The following is a 16,994-nucleotide window of genomic DNA, read 5'->3' as shown; positions in this document are numbered from 1 at the left end:
GACAGAAAACAGTCTTGAATGGGTACCTAGAGGGAGCAGGTGGCAGTTATCTTCCCAATTACATTGGCATGTTTTTGTGACATAAACCACATTTCTTGAATTATATAATGGAAAATCTCTGTGTGTTCAGTGTTTGGAAAGGGTGCTTTATGAATTATAATTTGGATGTCTGTCAAGCATAGCCTGGCTCTGACGGTCCGTGTGTGTAGCTCTGGAGCCCCCTGGTGGAGAGCTAAACAAACTTCCACAAACCCACCGTCTGTGACAACCAGGCTATGTCAAGCAGCACTGTAGATAAAACATCACAGGCAATGAAAATCATTCTGGCAACCAACCCTAAAAGCAGTGTGGCAACTAACCCCAACTGACATGTTCAAATGTTTTGGAGACTAGCTCCCACATGGACTGCCTTAGCTAAGAAAACAATAATTGTATCTTACTGATTTTGATTTCACTCATACTGAAATGAGAGGAAAATCATTAGACTTCTCAATTTGTTTATGTTTTTACTTCCACTATCAACATAGATTTCCTGTGACACTAACAACAAACATGTCTGTCTCAACAGTTTTGACATTCTCCCCTACTGCACTTAATTTCTTGACTCAGCAGAGTCAATAACCTGAATTTATTTAAAGTAACACTAACCGAAAATAATATTTTAGAGGTTCATCAACTTGTAATTAGGTGATTAAATTACTTTTGGCGTTTTAAGCATTATTAGTGACACAATGAAGCTGGTCTTCCAAATGACATTACTATAAATGAAGAACTTTTATTAAGAATCAAACAGAAGCAAAAGGGACGTCACTTGACAATTTGACAAGCACACACACACACAAAAAGGACAAAACAGTAACACAACAAACATAAAAAGAGCAATCCGACAGCATTGTAAAGTGCTGTGAATTCTTAACTTAGAAAGTCATGCTGTCGAGCCATCTCGTGTAAAACAATTCCTCCAAAAATGCCTAAAACAAGAAAAATATCACAACAAACGAGGCCAGTAATAGTGACAGTCTTTGAATGTGGTGTTCTTAAAAATTAGGGGACATGCCACTCACTTAATCACATAAAACAAGGGCAATGTGAAAATATAGCAATGTTGAATTATCAAAAAAAAGCTTAACAAGACTAACAACAAACACAATCAATGGTTGACCAAGTCTGTGTGATTCCACTGCTGTATTATTGAAACATGATGAATGATCTCTCTAACTTTGTGTGTAATATTGTGCTGACATCAATGGTTGCTTTAATAAAAATAGGCATACCATCAATAATTTCGAACAGCCACTTATTAAACCACTGTTGGTGTTCAGTATCATTCAAGTAATTCCTTGAAGGCACCGTTTTAAGGCCATGCATAAAGCAGCACTTCCGTAATACAAAATAATTCAGTCCTTCATAGTGTTGAACTTGCATAATGGCAGCAGCACTTCATCACTTTGTAGCAAACCTACTTCAATAATCATGACGAGTTTATAAATACAGTATTTTCAAGTCATCCCCAAAAAGGCAAAACAATGTCATCTGACCCCCTTTAAATTCATGAAGGGGTTCAGAAACGTGCTGAGAAACGTTCAATTTGGCTAAGCGCCACATAGTGCTGTATAGTAGAGAGTGCTGAGAGAGTAGAGAGAGAGAGGTTCCATTGGCCCATTGTTTCCGGGTTCCATTATTGCAAGGGGGGGGGGAGAGATCCCCCTTTAGGCAGACCAAAGGACTGTTCTATTCAATGCTAGGAGTATTATGACACGCCCCTTTAGGCAGACCGGAACCTGGTCATGTTAGGTGCCCATAGCAACCTATTACAATGGCATATCTCTATGTACTTAAAGAATCTCTGGTACAGTACTTCACTGTCCTCCTGAAGCCCGCCCTCCTACACCCCGAAGATGACCCTGAGGTCGGCCAGGGAGAGCTTGGTGAAGGAGGAGGAGCCGGTTCCCGTCAGCACCCTCTGGGCCAGTTCCTTCTTCCTCTCCTGGAGAGAGGAGATCTTGTCCTCCACTGTGCCCTCGCATATGAACCTGTGGCAGAGAGGAGAGCAGGGTCGCGCTCAGCACAGTGGAACACTGATGTCAGTGATTATGACATCGCAGTACATGCCATTCCATATGGGTATTCCAGGTTCTGATCGGAACACGACACCAGAGCACCACATGGAACGCACAAACATTCTGGGATATACTCATGAACGGCCATCCGGGTACTTTGCTCTTAAATTTGCGTTACGCCCCTTTATGGGTGAAAACAAACCGAATGTCTCATTGACTTACATGCTACATCGGCTAGCCTAAATGAACACATTCCATGCTTCAGCCACGGCTGTTTGGCTATATTATTTGAACAGCCGGCAACACAACACATTTTGGCATGTTGCGCGTGAACAACGCTAGTCTACAGGTCCGTATCTCGTTTATTAATCTCCAACATCACCAATTGACTTGCATGGGTTGCTTTCCCCCACAAATGGGCGTAACGCACATGGAAAGCGTCACGCCGTTCATGAGTATACTAATACTCTGGAAGGCTTGATGCCATTGTTCATTCACTGACTGACTTAATACGTAGTGCACAGTATAGCCAGTGGATCTGTTCTATCTGGTATTGCTTGTTTTTGAAGGTTTGAACTTTAATTCACACAATTGCACAGGTAGTGTTCATATAAAAAAGTCAAACTGCCTACGTATGTACAGTGTATTAAATAGCATACGTGCAGCCAACAGCACAGACATACACAGGTGTGCAAACTGCTGAACATGTTTCCCTGTATGGTGTGCAATGTAATGTTATCTACTCACTTGTGTATGGTGACGTCGCGGTGTTGGCCCACTCTGTAGATGCGATCACAAGCCTGGTCCTCTAAAGCAGGGTTCCTGTCCAGAGACGCACACAGGCATGCACATACAGACATGCACACACATATCGAATGATTTAAGCCATCAAACGCTTAAAACAAAAACACTGTTTTTTATATGAAATATCTATGGTTCTTATAAATGTTGGATAAACATGACACTTGTATCCTTGTAGGTCATTGTGATGTTTCTCACCAGTGCATGTCCATGAGGAACAGGTGATTCCCACCAATCAGGTTCAAGCCTACACCTCCAGCACACAGCGACACCAACATCACCTGATGAAGGAAAACACGCACACGCACACGCACACGCACACGCAAACACACACGCGCACACACACACACACACAGACACACAGAAATATGGATGTATTTGAATAGATGTCTGTGCATGTATTTACACACATTCACCATCTTGAACAACAATAAGTACATGTAGAAGCACAGTGGAGTGTGTGTACTAGCGTGTGTGTTAATGAAAGTGAGGTTTTCAGAGTGAGAAGTCTGCACACTTAGAGTCCTTTTTTTTGGCACAATCCTCTCCTTCAACTGAATGTTAATGAAAGTGACAGAGACTTTAAATTAGAGATGCACCGGATCCAAGATCCGGTTCCGGATCCGGCAGGATAATAGGGTTTTTCACAGGATCCGGATCCGGTTCCAGGATCCAGGATCCAGGATCCAGGATCCGGTAGCCGAGGCTTTTCAGTCAAAATAGTTTGAGCCAACGTGATAAAAAGGGCCCACATGTGTGAGTAGGCTATGTGTTTCAACCCTTTCGTAGGATCCGGTATCCGGTTCCGGATCCGGCAGGATCTTAAGCAGTGGATCTGGTATCCGGCAGGATCCTAAAAATCAGGATCCGGTAAATCTCTACTTTAAATTAAGATTTTTAATATTGAAGACAATTACAAAAAGCGGATGTCCTGTACCTGCGGTCCCTTGGGGTTGGTGTTGAACTCCTCCACCAGGTCCATGCGGTGCTTGATGTTGACCGTCCCGTCGATGACGGCGAAACTCAGGCCCATCTCCTTCAGGTGTACGGCCACGATACGCAGCATGCTCGTCCACTGAGACACGATCACACTGGTGGCAACACACAGACAGACAAAGAGATAAGTGAAGAATTCTTTTCCAAAACGCTATATCGACCATTTTTGACTTTTTGCATTTTAATATTGGAATTGACTGTTAAGAGGTCCCATCATCTATGTGTGAATTCTTGCCATTCAAATGTTTTGAGAACATACTTTTTAATATTTTTTTTACAATGCAATTGAATGGAATGCCCAATACAAAGATGTCAATTTCCCAACATTCTATAAAGTGGATATATCTTATTTTGGAAAGGAGCTCTTCAAGTCTACGCAATTAGTTGTGGTCAACAGCAAATACTGCCACTGAGCCTGTCCCATGTTTTCTGGACTGGGAGTGCGTTACAATATGCGACCTTGCCTCCTCCACTTATGCTCGTCTCCTCGTACCAGGAAGTAATATGTCATGATGACATCACTGACCACAGCATTATGTTTCCATATCTTGCAAAAGGTCAATTGTAAAGCCGTCTTCTCATTTGCAACTGGGATGGTGAATGAAAAACGGTCCCTCAAAAGTTGTTGTGGCTAGGCTGACAGCTGGGAAACTTTATCCTATTCTCCACGGAGGAGGGGCCAGGAGGCGGGGCGAGGCCACAAGCACAAGTGGAAGAGGCAAGGTCGCATATTGTAACACACTCTTGGTCATTGCAAGCGCCAGCTAGAAACACCTTGGCGGTCGCATGGGATGTGCATAGAACAGGAAAACAATTGCTCCTATTGTATAAACAGTACTTAAAGGGGTATGCCACTATTTTGGGGCTTAATACAGTTAAAATCGTTGGCTGGGGTTTATAAAAGTGGTAAAGTGGTTAAAGTTATTTTTCATGTTAAGCGTGTCTTATTTTGCAAGTGAACCGTTGTCTTGCTTTAAGACAAGTTAAAAGAGGATATATGTCGCTAAGCTAGTGAAAGTCAATGGATCCGTGTAGCATGCTACAACGCTACACGAATCTATTGACTTTCACTAGCTTAGCGACATGCTCACTCTTTTAACTTGTCTTAAAGAAAGACAACGGCTTACATGAAAAATAAGACATTTTACCACCTTTATAAACCCCAGCCAACGATTTTAACTGTATTAAGCCCCAAAATAGTGGCATACCCCTTTAAATTTTACATTGTCAAATGCACTGACCCTACAACAAAGCATATTTTATTGGACAGACTGGTTCCTCGAGACGTTCCAGAAGGACCAAATTAGACAGGCGATGGTAAAAAACATTTCTGCACCTTTTCTGGTTTTTGCTCCTGATCTCCTTGAGCTCGGTCAGGACAGCAGACAACTGATGGAGGCAAAGACAAAAAGGAGGGGAGAGGGGAAAACAAAACAAAAAAGTGCAGAGGGGTCAAAGACGTCCAAAAAGGAACTGTCATTCAGTGTAATGAATACCTTCTGCTGACTGTAACTGTAAAAAAAAACATGATTTTTAAATAGTTTCAAGTAAATGGATGACAGCCGAGGCTTTCATGAATTCACTGGGAAAAAAATTCAATAAAAAGAGTCATGTTTATTACAGTTACAGTCAGCAGAACGTATCCGTTACACTGAATGACAGTTCCTTTTTGGACGTCTTTGACCCAGAGATAAGACATAAAACACATGACGTATGATAACTTGGGTAGTGTTGCATGGCAAATGATTGATTGATTCTTTACATTCATTGCCATTTCAGTCGCTATGGCTAGATCATGGCCAATACAGATTGAAAAAAAAACACTAGATCACATAAAAAAAGAAATACAACTGTATAAATTAAGAGATTAAATATGCTTCTTAACATCAATACATACTAAAGAATTCAAAACCTTTAAAGGTGGGACCTTATTCAAAATATCAAACCAGTATTTCTTGAAAAACTGCTGCCTTTTCATTCTCAGTTCAGAGCAAGTTAAAATGTGCTTAACACATTGACTACCAGCGGTGTTTTCAGAATCATGTCGTAGACTCCCAGCGTTCTAAACCATTTTTAGGTGTTTTTTGTACAGTCATAGCATATTATGTGATAGGGCCACCGAAACATGCTATGGCTCATTTGAAAGGTGAGCCTTTCACCTCTTAGTGCGTGAAAACCGCATGTCTCTACGTGCTTTTATTGCCGAGCTATCGTGAGTTAAACCAAGGCCGGTATCTGCCCAAATCACCATGGAAGGGAGATATCGAGGCTTTTGTCAATCATGCGCCGTTTCAGAATCTGGCGCTTCTTCTTCTTGTTATGAAATGAATCTTGCGCTTTTTCACGGAGACCAATATATACTAGACACATCTCTCCTGCTCTGCCACCTCCCCCTCCAAATGTATCAACCAACCAAGCGCATTTTCGTCGGAAGTACGTTTCAGTTCCTTGAGTAGGCTACAGTCTGTTCCTGCACAACTAATCTTTGCACACACCACACGAAACGGGTCGTAGTCACACCACCACATGCAGTAGGCAAAACATATTCAAAACTAAAGGCATCTAGTCCAACGTCAACAACAAAATCCGTTAATCGTATGCATTAATGTCTCCGATCCTGTGGGGAAACAGCAGTGCTGTGCGATGCATGCGTGCGATTCCCTGATTGACGCTCCCAACGCAGGACGCTCCCCTGTCGGCTCGCTCCCACTAGCCAGACTATCGGTCCCACCGCCATATAACGGAGCTAGTTATCTTTTTGATGTTAGTTTTTTGTTTCTAACCCTAAACCTAAACCTAACCCTAAATTGCTTGTATGAAGCAGTGTATGATAATACGTGAAATATAATCGGGTGGGACTACACGTCCGGGAGTGATAGAAACACCTGGGACTGCACGTCCGGGAGCGATCTCAGTTGGGAGTGTCCATCTACCACCGCATGCGTGCTACTGTTTACTGCTAGCTTCACCGACAGTAGCAGCCAGCTTCTCCTGTTCACTACGGCGTCAATTTCATCATGGGGGTAATAAAAGAACAAAATGAAGAATCCAACTTATCTGGTTGCCGATCAAATCCGAGGTAAGGGTAATAATCCAATCACAGTTCACAATGTGCAGGGCAGTAGGATCTGGCCAAGGTTTGCATTATTCCCCAGGTGTGTTCAGTCGAAGTGAAAGTGTTGTCTTCTGTACTAATTCTTTTGTGAAGCATATTATAAAGCGCCATAGAGTGGACGCTGACTGTAGCCTATTGTAGCACTAAGGAAACAACATACAAGCACGATCCTTGTGTTTATAAAGATGACAGCATCGCAGACACTTGTGTAGGCTACACAGAGGGCGCAACAGTGACGTAACCGACGCAGACCAACAGTTCCATACAGTAGGCTACAGTTATGAAAAATATTGTTGTGTTGGTGCCGATCCTGGAGTTGTGATTAAAATGTCCAGATGATGACACAAACTTTTGACTGTCATCTATGTCTGTTCTACTTATCACAGAGCTCCCAAAATCACACACAATAAGCATTTAAGTGTCTAGTTATGAAATATGCAATAAAAACTCAAAAACGGGTTTTCCAGTTTTGGGAGCCAACGCATGGGAAGTAAAAACGGGTTTTCCAGTGGTTTGGGAGTCAATGTGTTAATAGAAAGAGGGCTGCAACAAAAATTACAAAGAGGGGGCACATCTCCAGTTAACAAAAAACTGCGCCAACCTACAATGAACAATTCAACATCTTGTATAAACAACCTGGTCACGCCTACACGAAAAGGACTGGATAATTGTTTTGTTGCATGGCAAAATAGGCGGCACAAAAAGGTCAAAAAGGTCAAGGGTCACCTTGGTGCTGCCGCGGGCCTCCTCGAAGATCTCGGCGCGGAAGCGAGAGCCGTTGAGGCAGACGGTGTCCTTGAGGTCCTCGCTGGGCTGGGACGACTCCGACAGGCACAGGGCGTTCAGCTGCTCCTCCAGCGATAGGGCGATGCCGTCACCCTGCAGCTCCGATTGGTCCAGAGTCTACGGGGGAGGGACATCAAGGGACAAAGAGAGGGTAGAGATGGAAGGAAATACAAGAGTATACTCATTAATTGCAGTTCAATGACACAACAAAATACAAATGTGCATCTGACTGAGTGAGTATTTGAAGATGTGCACAAGTGTTCGAGGAGGTGTATGCATTTTGTGTGTTTTTGTCTGTCAGTTCATGTGCATGTCCTACAAATGGGCATTTCTGTGTGTGTGTGTGTGTGTGTGTGTGTGTGTGTGTGTGTGTGTGTGTGTGTGTGTGTGTGTGTGTGTGTGTGTGTGTGTGTACAAAAGATACATGTGTGTGTGTTGACCTCCTTGAGCAGGGCCGGTTATAAGCATAGGCCGGCTAGACGGTCGCCTAGAGCGCAATGTGAAGAAGGGGCGCCGAAATGGCGCTCTCCGATGCGTAATTTTGCGATATGGAGGTATTTTTTATAAAGTCGCAATCAACAAAGCGTGGCGAAAGCTGTCATGAGAGGAAGCACGGACGTGACCACCATGTAAGATTGTACTCAAAGGACTGACGGTTTATTCAGAACGTAACCCTATGACATCACACGTAAGCCACTACGGTGGCCCATACATATCATATCATCACATCTCCCCCTTTTAAGTTGAATAAAAAATACATTAAAACTCATCATCATCTCCCCCGCTTTTAAGACGAATAGAACCCATTAACTACACAACACAGACAGACAGACAGACAGACAGACAGACAGACAGACAGACAGACAGACAGACAGACAGACAGAACAGGCAGAACAGGCAGGACATAAACTAGGATTTTGGGGTAGACTGCCCGCCATCCGCAGCAACATAGGGATTTATTCTGCCCTCGATAGTTGCTGTTCCTATCACACAAAAGAAGAGTTAAGAGTCCATGTGTTTAACTTCGGCAACAGCCATGCAGTCCTTGCCAACAGTCCCGTGGCATGCTGATGAATGCATCATTCATTATAACTGTTAACACCACACAACTGTCAGTATAAAATTGTTAGGCATACAAACATAAAACGCACTGTGAATGTAATTATTTAACACATTTTTTTTTTTTTTTCGAGCATCATAGCAAAGGGGAAGGCCTAACTAAGTGTCTCTATACCTGCATGGAGGTCTGACCTCACGGCCCCTGGAAGTCACCTGTACCCCACTGCGTGCTGGTGTATGCGGGGTTGCATTCCTCGCAGCTCCGTCTGGGGCCCTCTGGTCTGCTGGCTCGTCGCTGCGCGCGGGAGTGGCTGCAGGTGACGGTCTAGCTGGCAGCACTGGACTGGCTGGAGGTGACGGTCTAGCTGGCGGCGGTGTTGGTCCCCCAGCTGGCGGCTCTCGGTCAGATGAATCTGAAGACTCTGGCCCGGCTTGTAGAAGAGGCCCAGCCTGTAGATGTCGCCGATTGCGACGCAGCACTGCACCGCTGTCCGTCTTCACCAGGTACGACCGGGGCTCCTGGCACCGGCCAATGACTTTGGCAGGAGTCTTCCACCCCTTCTCTCCGTCGATCTTGACCCTGACGTCCTGGCCCTGAAGAAGCGGTGGAAGGTGACGAGCAGAGTGGCGTCGATTGTAGTAGAACTGGTAAGATGACTTTGCCTGTGCGTCTCTCTCGAGGACCTGTTGCCTGTCAACAGGTGCCGGCTGCAGCTGCCCTTCCAACATAGGAAGAGTAGTTCTAATGCATCTTCCAGTCATGAGCTGAGCTGGGCTCACACCGGTTGCTGCACTGGGGGTTGCTCTGTAGCACATCAGGGCAAGATGTGGATCTGGCTGCTTCAGAATGTGCTTAGCCGTCTGAACGGCCCGTTCTGCTGCACCGTTTGCTTGGGGATAGTGAGGGCTAGTCGTGGTGTGAGCAAAGCCATATTCTACACTAAAGTCTTTGAACTCTGATGATGAAAATTGCGTGCCATTGTCACTCACCAGTTCGAGCGGTATGCCCCATCTCACGAACATGGCCTTGAGCCTATTGATGACCTGGGAACTGGATGCTGCAGTGATGTGAGCTATTTCAATGTCTCTGGAGTAGTAATCAGTCACTACACTGCATTCCACTTTATTATGCAAATGACATTTTTCGCTGTTTCCCCAAATAATCAATACAAATGACAGTCGTCATAATTTTCAAGTCATCAGCCATTAGAGTACAATTTAAACGTTTTTGAATGAACCTTCCAATGATAACGGTATTTTTTAAAATAATAAAAAACTTTAAATGCTCTGTTCCACATTATTACGCAAAATAGTTTTGTAGTGTTGTAATCCAAATTTCTTTCTTTTTTTCCCTTTTACATCAAAACAGTTGGAATTTGGTACCTTCTAAATTACATTTCAATGTTCAATACTTGGTGATAAGCTCTTTGTCTTAGTAACTGGAATGCTGCGATTAACATTGAAGTCAATGGCAGGGCATTGCATGGGAGTTATGGAAGCAAAGATATCCTTGATGCTTTGCTCTCAGCTGTTTTTGTTTGTTTGGTCTGGTGACCCACACTTCACTCTTCAATATACCCGTAGATTTCCATGCCACGTTTAGGTGCTTTGGAGGTGATGACATTCTAACGCACCAGACATAAAACGCCATTGAAAATGAATGGGATGCTATGTCTGGTGAGTTTGAATGTCATCATCTCCAAAGCACCTACACGTGGCATGGAAATCTACAGGTATATTGAAGAGTGAAGTGTGGGTCACCAGACCAAACAAACAAAAACAGCTGAGAGCAAAGCATCAAGGATATCTGGGCTTCCATAATTTCCATGCAATGCCCTGCCATTGACTTCAATGTTAAACGCAGCATTCCAGTTACAGCTTATGACCAAGTTTTGAACATCGAAATGTAATTTAGAAGGTACCAAATGCCAACTGTTTTGATGTAAATGGGAAAAAAAGAAAGACATTTGTATTACAACACTACAAAACTGTTTTGCGTAATAATTTGGAACAGAGCATTTTGGGCATTTGAAGTTTTTTATTATTTAAAAAAATACCGTTATCATTGGAAGGTTCATTCAAAAACTTTTGAATTGTACTCTAATGGCTGATTACTTGAAAATTATGAGGACTGTCATTTCTATTGACTATTTGGGAAAACGGCAAAAAATGTCATTTGCGTAATAATGTGAAATGCGTTGTATGAGGTAAGTCTTTTTCCCAAGTTCACAGAGATCAGCTGCTATGCGCTGCCAAGGGCCCTCGGGAAGAGCCGTGGTGAGTAATGGTTCACGTCGCTGAGTGGGCTTGTTTTCAATGCAGAATTGGCATTTTGTCACCTTCTGTGTTATCTCGCTGCTGATGGATGGCCACCACACAGACATCCTTGCACGTGCACGGCACCTTGTGAGGCCCTGGTGGCCTTTGTGAATCTGCTCCAGTATGGCAGTTCTCAGGACAGCAGGGATGACGATCCTGTCCTGGTACAGCACTAGCCCATCGGTTTCAGAAAGTTGCGCCCTCTCGGAAAAGTAAGGCAGCAGGGATGGCGGCACTTGTGACTTGCGTGGCCACCCATGTCTGATGAAGGCTATGATCTGTGGCAGCTCTTCGTCTTGCTGAGTGACAGTACGGATCTCACTGAGCCTCTGTGATGAGACTGGGGCATTTGCAACAACAGAGTTAATATAGGCCTGTACTTCCTGTTCCAGCTCTCCATCGCTCCCCTCAGAAAATGGCAACCTGGAAAGTGTGTCGGCGACGACGAGCTGTTTCCCTGGGATGTGCTCTGCCACTACATTGAAACGCATGAGGCGCATGAGGAGTCTCTGACACCTGGGGGGAGCCTTGTCTAAGTCGTAGGCATTTATAAGTGGCACAAGAGGTTTGTGGTCTGTGTGTACGTGGAAGCTGGCCATACCTTGGACGTAGCGGGCGAACCTCTCACAGGCCCACACACTTGCCAGGCACTCTTTTTCAATCTGTGAGTATCGTTTTTCTGCCTCTGAGAGTGTACGGGGAGTTATGAATGTTGTCAGCCTCCGGTTGCTCTCCTTCAGCGGGATCTGCCAGAACCCACTTGTCGCATCGAGAGTGGAGAATATTGTTGCTCCGGCCAGCTTTGGAGCTATGTCTTCGAGAGTGGGCAACATGTACCTCTCACGTCGCACTGCTCTGTTCAGGCGTTTCAAGTCTACACACACTCTAACTTGCTCTTTGTTCTTCTTCTCAACAGGGACCATCGGGGCACACCAATCACTGGGACCTGTGACTTCCTCTATTATGCCATGGGACAGCATTCTTTTCAGTTCCGCCTCCACTTTTGGAAGGAGGGGGAATGGGATGCGACGTGGTGTCGCCAGGGAGTAGGGCTCTGCATCAGGCTTTAACTCAATTTTCACTGGGTCACATTTAAACAGTCCAATGTCCCCAAACACATCACTCAGCTGTTCTGATTTGATTGCATTTACTCTCATCACTAGACCCATTCTCTTGGCAACACTGCGCCCCAGGAGATTGTGAGAGTATGGCCCCTTGATAACAGTCACCCAGTACTTGTACCGCTGTCCCTTGTATGGAGTTGAGGCGAGGAACCTGCCCACTGTCTGCACTTTGCCTCCTGGGCTGGTAATGTGGGGCTTTGGGCCAGTCTTGATCAACCGTGGGCATTGCAGTAGTTTGTTGAATGCAGACTGCGACATTACTGTTATGTCTGCGCCGGTGTCTATTTTAAACTCCACTATGCTGCCATTCACATCCAGGTCTACTAGCCACTCGTTGTCAGGGCCTGGCTGCGCAATCACGTCTGGTGTAGCCTTTCCTACAGCCCCGACAAAATATTCATCGTCCCCATATTCACTGTCGGACTCAACTGCTACTTCTTTCAGTGCTCTACTTTGGCAGACAGCCTCGAAGTGCCCCATTTTGTTACATTTTCTGCATCTCCTATTCTTAGCAGGGCAGGGGCGTGCGTTTCCATGCCGGCCATTGCATCGCAAACAGGCAAACTCACCCCTGTCGTCCCTCTTCGCCCACTGCGGTCTGTCTTTCCCGCCATCTCTGCCACTGAATTGCCGCCTTCTTTGTCCTTGCCCCATAGCATCCACAGAACAGTCCGCGCGCAAGCCCACATTTTGTTGTTTAATTTGTTCATTTTGGCGAGCGATTTGGATCGCCTTTTCCAGTGACAGGTCTGGCTCCAATTGTAGCTTTTCTGACACGTCCGTGTCAGAGATGCCAATCACAAGTCTATCCCTGATATGCTCATCCTTGTTAGCTCCGAACTCACAGTACTGTGCTAGCTCGTACAGGCTTCGAATAAAGGCTTCCACTGACTCGTCAGGCTTTTGTGATCGTCTATGAAAACATGCATTACATTTCTCTTGGGTACAAAATGCTCGTGGAACTTGTTTATCACTATGTCATAGTTCATTTCAGGGTCTACTTCCTCACCATCCCAATCTTCGGCCCGTTGAATCTGGTCATACACGAACGACTCGTAGATAGCCTCGGCTTCCTTCCCCATAGCATATAGCAACGTGTTCACTTGAACTTCACCGCTGTCCTGGTCCAGCTTCGTTGCCACTCGATAACGATCGAAACGACGGCGCCACATCGGCCATTCTGACGGGCGAGTGAAGTCAAACTTCTCCGGAGGTCCTAACTTTGCCATTCTTAAAACTTATTCGCTAAATTGTTAACTTCTGACACCATGTCATGAGAGGAAGCATGGACGTGACCATCAGGTAAGATTGTACTCAAAGGACTGACGGTTTATTCAGAACGTAACCCTATGACATCACACGTAAGCCACTACGGTGGCCCATACATATCATATCATCACAAAAGCGCTCCTCACGGCAAAGCGCCCCTCAGCCAATAGTAATATCGCTTTCAACTGTCTCTGGGAAGTCTGTGAACCAATAAACAGACAGTCCTGAGAAAGGGGGCGGGACGAGTGACAGCGTGCGATCTATTTTGAATTTGGAGACTCACTCGAGAGTAGAGATGGGATTTATGGCTCTTTTTCGGGATCCGGATCTTAGTGGCTCGTTCCTTTCAAAGAGCCGTTCAAAAAACTGGATCTTTTGGCTCTTTTTTAAATGATTTATTCAGTGTTAAGAATGTAATATTTTGACTCCTCCTCAAGGTAATTTTGTCCAAACAACTGATTATTCTCCTGCTTCTTACAAACCCCAACTCCGATGAAGTTGGGACGTTTGGTAAACAGTGAATAAAATCAAAATGCTATCATTTTCAAAACATTCAATCTATTCATTAGATGGAGAATAGTGAAAAGACAACATATTAAGTGTTAAAACTGAGAAAAAATATTGTTTTGGGGGACATATGTACTCATTTCTAATTTGATAAATCCAACACGTCTCAAAAGAGTTGGGACGGGGACAATAAATGGCAGCAAATGTCGCGGAAGACTAAAAAAAAACTAAAGACAACACTTAACAGTTAAATACATTAACCGATGAGATGATTTTATATAAAAAACAGTGTTAATTCCTATCTTGGACATGATTTCACCAGCTTAAATGGTGGGTGTATTCCTTGTCATGTTTTGTAATGTTTTCCTTTCTGTAGTGCTTACAGTGTGACAGGTCTTGACCAAAAACCCACCATTTTATCACCTGCTGGTCCTTATGATGGAGCCAAACTGTTAAAACATAGTATAGAATGCAATTTGACCTTACTATGTGGCAGTAATCGAAGATCTCCCTTCAAAATATAATGCACGAGTGGCTTTTCATGCTGTTTAAAACCCATTTATACCATTCAGCACTGTATTTAACTCTACAGATGAGTGAGAACATCTTAACCAATGCACTACTGCACCCGCATGCCATCATGGAGGCTGACTTTTGAAGCTAGGACTAACACAAGTTGGATGGTCCATTTTTACTGTAGCACAGGATGTGCAATGCTCTATTATTGTCAAAAAGAATGGACTTCTACAACTTCTGCTGACTTCTGTAAGCAAAGGACAGTTTCCCATGTCTTCTGAGTCTATTTCAAGTGAGCTCAGGTGCTTAGGAGAATGTTACACCCCTGTATCATTTTCATGCATTAAGCATTCTTAATATGGTCAATTTTCAATAGCTCTAATTCCTGAAGTGCTAGAGTGAGACTACAGCCAATATATATTTCATGATGTCATGAACCTATACAAAGATTTTATTAACAAAAATATGTCTTATATACACTCAATCGTGGTAAATCAAAGGGAATTCAAAAATGTATGTAATAACTATGGTAATTATTCCCTTTGCATCTTTAATTCTGAGTGACTCAGCCTCTCTGTGATGATCTTATACCTGGACACCTATATTGTCCGTCAGTACAATTCATTTTGAAATGTTCTTCTTTGTTGTTTTATCTTATTTGGATGTTTACTAAATTTCACTGATCCCCGTCCCAACTCTTTTGAGACGTGTTGGATTTATCAAATTAGAAATGAGTACATATGTCCCCCAAAACAATAGTTTTTCTCGGTTTTAACACTTAATATGTTGTCTTTTCACTATTCTCCATCTAATGAATAGATTGAATGTTTTGAAAATGATAGCATTTTGATTTTATTGACTGTTTACCAAACGTCCCAACTTCATCGGAGTTGGGGTTTGTAAGACCGTTTTTGCCTCTATTTGGGGCAAACAATTGTGTTTTTTCCCAAATTTTATTACTCTGGTCGAGGTCACGTGCTTAAAATGAATGAGAAATGAACGAAATAACGGTCGAGTGGCTCCCCCAGCTGTGACCCGGTTCCCATCGTTCACTTCAGGGAGCCGTTCAAAAGAACCGGCTCGTTCATGAACGACACATCTCTATTCGAGAGACAGAGGGCAAGCGAGAACAGCAAAGCTGCTCTGCTGGGTGGAGAATTGTTATGTTCTCATTAAACCAGTCATTGCATGATGCAGGAGTTGCAGAGGGTGTTTTGGAAGTATGTGGTTTAATCAGAAACCGTTTGTGGTAATGTAAAGCCTAATAGTTATGAGGCTACTGTTTGGAATTAGAGGGAAAAAGAGCTTTGCTTTTGATCTGAGAAATCGCTAGTTAGCATGCTAACATTAGCCAAGTATGCCAAGCAATGAAATCCAGTAAAGTAGCTGTTAGTAGCCTACTCACTAACACCCACCTGACATCATAATACTTGCTTAGGTTGACCAGCAGTGTAAAGTAAGACTGGTGCCATGTTTAAAACAAGTTTAGCTGCCATATCTCCTTCCATCCACTTGAATGAATTACCTGCTTGTTGTAATCTTAAAAAAACATTGTTTCCAGACCAGAATGACATATAGGCCTACATTAATCATGTAAGAGAACCATGCACAGCATGTTTTCATGCTGAGTGATGTAGTATTGCAGACAAGTGAGGCTATTTACTATATTTTGTATATAATGAAATTCAAAAGCGTGACAGCTTTTCTCCCTTTCTCTCACCCTGTCCCTCCGGTTCAAACACATAGATAGCCCCCTTCTCATTCTCCTACTCACAAATGCACCACTATTTCCAGTAGGCTACAGAAATGAAATTGGTTTGGAATCATAGACAGCACAAATGTGTAGCTTATTAAAATTGTTATGCTGCCATGCTTTGTGATGCTGTAGGTAGTGTAGATAGGCTATCAATGCAGACCTCCTTGGTAGGCCTATCTACACATGCATTTGACATGCAAATGTACTGTACCACTCTCCTGGCATTTCAATTCCATTTTACAATTCAAACACATTGATAACCTCCCTCTCATCTGGGGTTGGGGGCACCACCACCATTACATCCAAGACACCACACAGTGAAGGTACTTTCATGCGACTCAATCTGATGTGTTGGTCGGCTGTCCAAAATCCATTTGATGCAAAACAGTTATTGTTCTTGATGCTATTTAGTTAAGCTTACTACCGGTATTACTCTTGTGTTCTGTAAGGTATGAAAAAAAAGGTTGGGGGAGGGGGGGCGCCAGAACTCAAACTCGCCTAGGGCGCCAAATAAGCCAGAACCGGCCCTGTCCTTGAGCAATGAGAAGAGAAAGCAGCACTACCTCCTTAGCTTCAACAGAAGGTGCTGCAGCGTGAGTACGATGCAGCACGGCCACAGTAGCAAGGAGAGGATGTGCATGGCGCAGTAGTCTGAGTAGTGTGCGTGTGTGTCTGTGTGTCTGTGT

The 16,994-nt window shown here is 43.8% G+C and overlaps 1 protein-coding gene across 1 annotated transcript in view; it reads right to left on the bottom strand.

Moving 5' to 3' along the window:
- Positions 1 to 765: 765 nt before the first annotated feature.
- The window catches only part of ttf2 (transcription termination factor, RNA polymerase II), a 36,171-nt gene continuing 19,942 nt past the window's right edge, over positions 766 to 16,994 (bottom strand). Inside the window, exons 18-23 of the mRNA XM_063212991.1 lie at positions 7,699 to 7,875; positions 5,194 to 5,246; positions 3,799 to 3,952; positions 3,060 to 3,142; positions 2,808 to 2,882; positions 766 to 2,033 (exon numbers count right to left, since the gene is read on the bottom strand). Of these exons, the coding sequence (XP_063069061.1) occupies positions 1,886 to 2,033; positions 2,808 to 2,882; positions 3,060 to 3,142; positions 3,799 to 3,952; positions 5,194 to 5,246; positions 7,699 to 7,875 (690 nt within the window). The 3' untranslated portion in view covers positions 766 to 1,885. The remainder of the gene's footprint in view (positions 2,034 to 2,807; positions 2,883 to 3,059; positions 3,143 to 3,798; positions 3,953 to 5,193; positions 5,247 to 7,698; positions 7,876 to 16,994) is intronic.

Source organism: Engraulis encrasicolus, chromosome 13 (genome assembly GCF_034702125.1).
Source record: "Engraulis encrasicolus isolate BLACKSEA-1 chromosome 13, IST_EnEncr_1.0, whole genome shotgun sequence".
NCBI classification, from domain to species: Eukaryota; Metazoa; Chordata; class Actinopteri; order Clupeiformes; family Engraulidae; genus Engraulis; species Engraulis encrasicolus.
Note: the sequence above shows the minus strand (reverse complement) of the source record. Positions and strands in the feature narration are given on the sequence as shown.